The sequence below is a fragment of the Ursus maritimus genome, unplaced genomic scaffold (genome assembly GCF_017311325.1).
Source record: "Ursus maritimus isolate PB19 unplaced genomic scaffold, ASM1731132v1 scaffold_36, whole genome shotgun sequence".
NCBI lineage: Eukaryota > Metazoa > Chordata > Mammalia > Carnivora > Ursidae > Ursus > Ursus maritimus.
The window spans coordinates 6,155,745-6,157,563 of record NW_024426230.1 but is presented as its reverse complement, the minus strand read 5'-3'; the positions used below and the strand labels follow the sequence as shown (position 1 = coordinate 6,157,563).

The 1,819-nt window shown below is 39.4% G+C and overlaps 1 protein-coding gene across 1 annotated transcript; it reads left to right on the top strand.

Moving 5' to 3' along the window:
• Positions 1 to 281: 281 nt before the first annotated feature.
• LOC103680912 (ubiquitin-conjugating enzyme E2 E3-like) lies at positions 282 to 1,398 on the top strand. Its single transcript, XM_040620850.1, is given in 2 exon segments — positions 282 to 1,307; positions 1,310 to 1,398. Coding segments are annotated over 2 exon segments (642 nt in total). The 5' UTR covers positions 282 to 754.
• Positions 1,399 to 1,819: the final 421 nt, after the last annotated feature.

Genomic DNA, 1,819 nt, shown 5'->3' with positions numbered 1-1,819 from the left:
TTATGCTGATGTCTCCCACTCTATTTTATTACCAAATAGATCATTCTAGTCTTTTCTTATTTGCCTTTATTCTCCAGTTCCCAAGTGACAAACTTGGCTTCTACCATCTGCCATCCATCTACAACTGTTCAATTTTAGTATATATGCATAGTGGCTTCAGAATTGTTAGTCCATACCTTATGGAAAACAAATATTAACCAAAGTTGTAACTGTTTATGTGCAATTCCTTTGCTTTTGGTCTTACAGACTCCACTCATTTCCAAACTTATAAGGCCAGAACCTTTACGACCCATTCCTGCAGTGAGGTTGTTTTGTTAATATCATACAATTAGTTTTGTGACAGTATGCATTCCATTCTGAGATCTTCCAACCTTCTAAAATATTTTTTATTTGCATACATTAAAATTCATTCTAGTGCTATAAAAAGTCCTATGGGTTTTGACAAAGGCAAACTGTTGTGTATCCATCACTCCTGTATCATACATAAAACTTCTCTCCACAAACCCCTGCTTCTTGACCTAAACCAACCTGCCTGCAAATATTATCAATGGCCATGCCCTTAAAAAAGTAATTATCCTTAAAAAAATTCCTAAGGGGCACAATCCCCCTTACTTTTAATTTTCCATACTCCTCAGCCCAAATCTCCTTGGTTTCTTTTTTTCCCCTACTTCCTCAACCCCCACTCCCAGCTTGCCTGCATTTCCTTAAGGAAGGGTTTTTTCCCCGGTCTTTCCCTCCCACACTGTAGGACTACATGAATAGGCCAGATGAGCAGTCAAATTTTCCAAGAAGTAACTTCACCAAAATGTCCAATAATAGGCAAAGATCCAATGATGATACCCCCAGCACCAGCAGTGGTAGTTCAGATGCAGATCAGAAAGACCTCCCTGCTCCAGACCCTGAAGAAAAAGAAGAAAGAAAATCCTCTGTCACCCAAGGAAAAAATTATACCAAACTCTCCAGAAAAACCACTGCTGAATTATCTGCTATTGTGAAAAGACTTCAGAAGGAGCTAACTGACGTCATCCATGTTGCTCCTCCCTACTTCCATGCTGGGCCTAAAGGAGGTAACATTTATGAATGGAGATTAACTATATTTGATCCACCAAGTTGTGTGCATGAAGGTGGTGTGGTTTTTCTGTATACCACATGTTCATCCAGTTATCTATTTAAGCCACCAGAAGTTACTTTTCACACCGGAATCTATCACTGCACCATCAACAGTCAAGGACTTGTGTGTCTGAATATCCTTAAAGACAACTGGAGTCCTACTTCGACAATTTCAAAGATTTTGCTGCTCACTTGTTCCCTTTGGCAGACTGCAACTCTGCAGCTACTCCAGTGGGAAGCATTGCTTCTCAGTATTTGACCAACAAAGCGGAACATGGCCAGAGATAGGCAACATAATTCACAAATTTCTATACAATGTAGAGGAATAGGGACATCCTCTTACTGTGCTGCAAACCTTTTTTAATTTTTAAAGATTTTATTTTTAAGTAATCTCTGCACTTAACATGGGCTCAAAACTATAACCCTGAGATCAAGAGTTGCATGTGCTACTGACTGAGCCAGCCAGGTGCCCCTGTGCTGCAAATCTTTATAGCTTTTGCAGTATGGACTTCTGCTGTTTTGGGGGAGGGAAAAAATTTTCCTTCTACCATTCTAGGGTTTTTTGGCTGGTCTAATAATCAAATTGACATAAAACGGATTAATAGGAGAAAATCAAATTTAATTACATACATATGGAGATCCCATAAAAATATGAGACGTGGGGATAAGTCAGGCAGTTGAGGCTTACGTGCCATCTCCACTGAAGGAA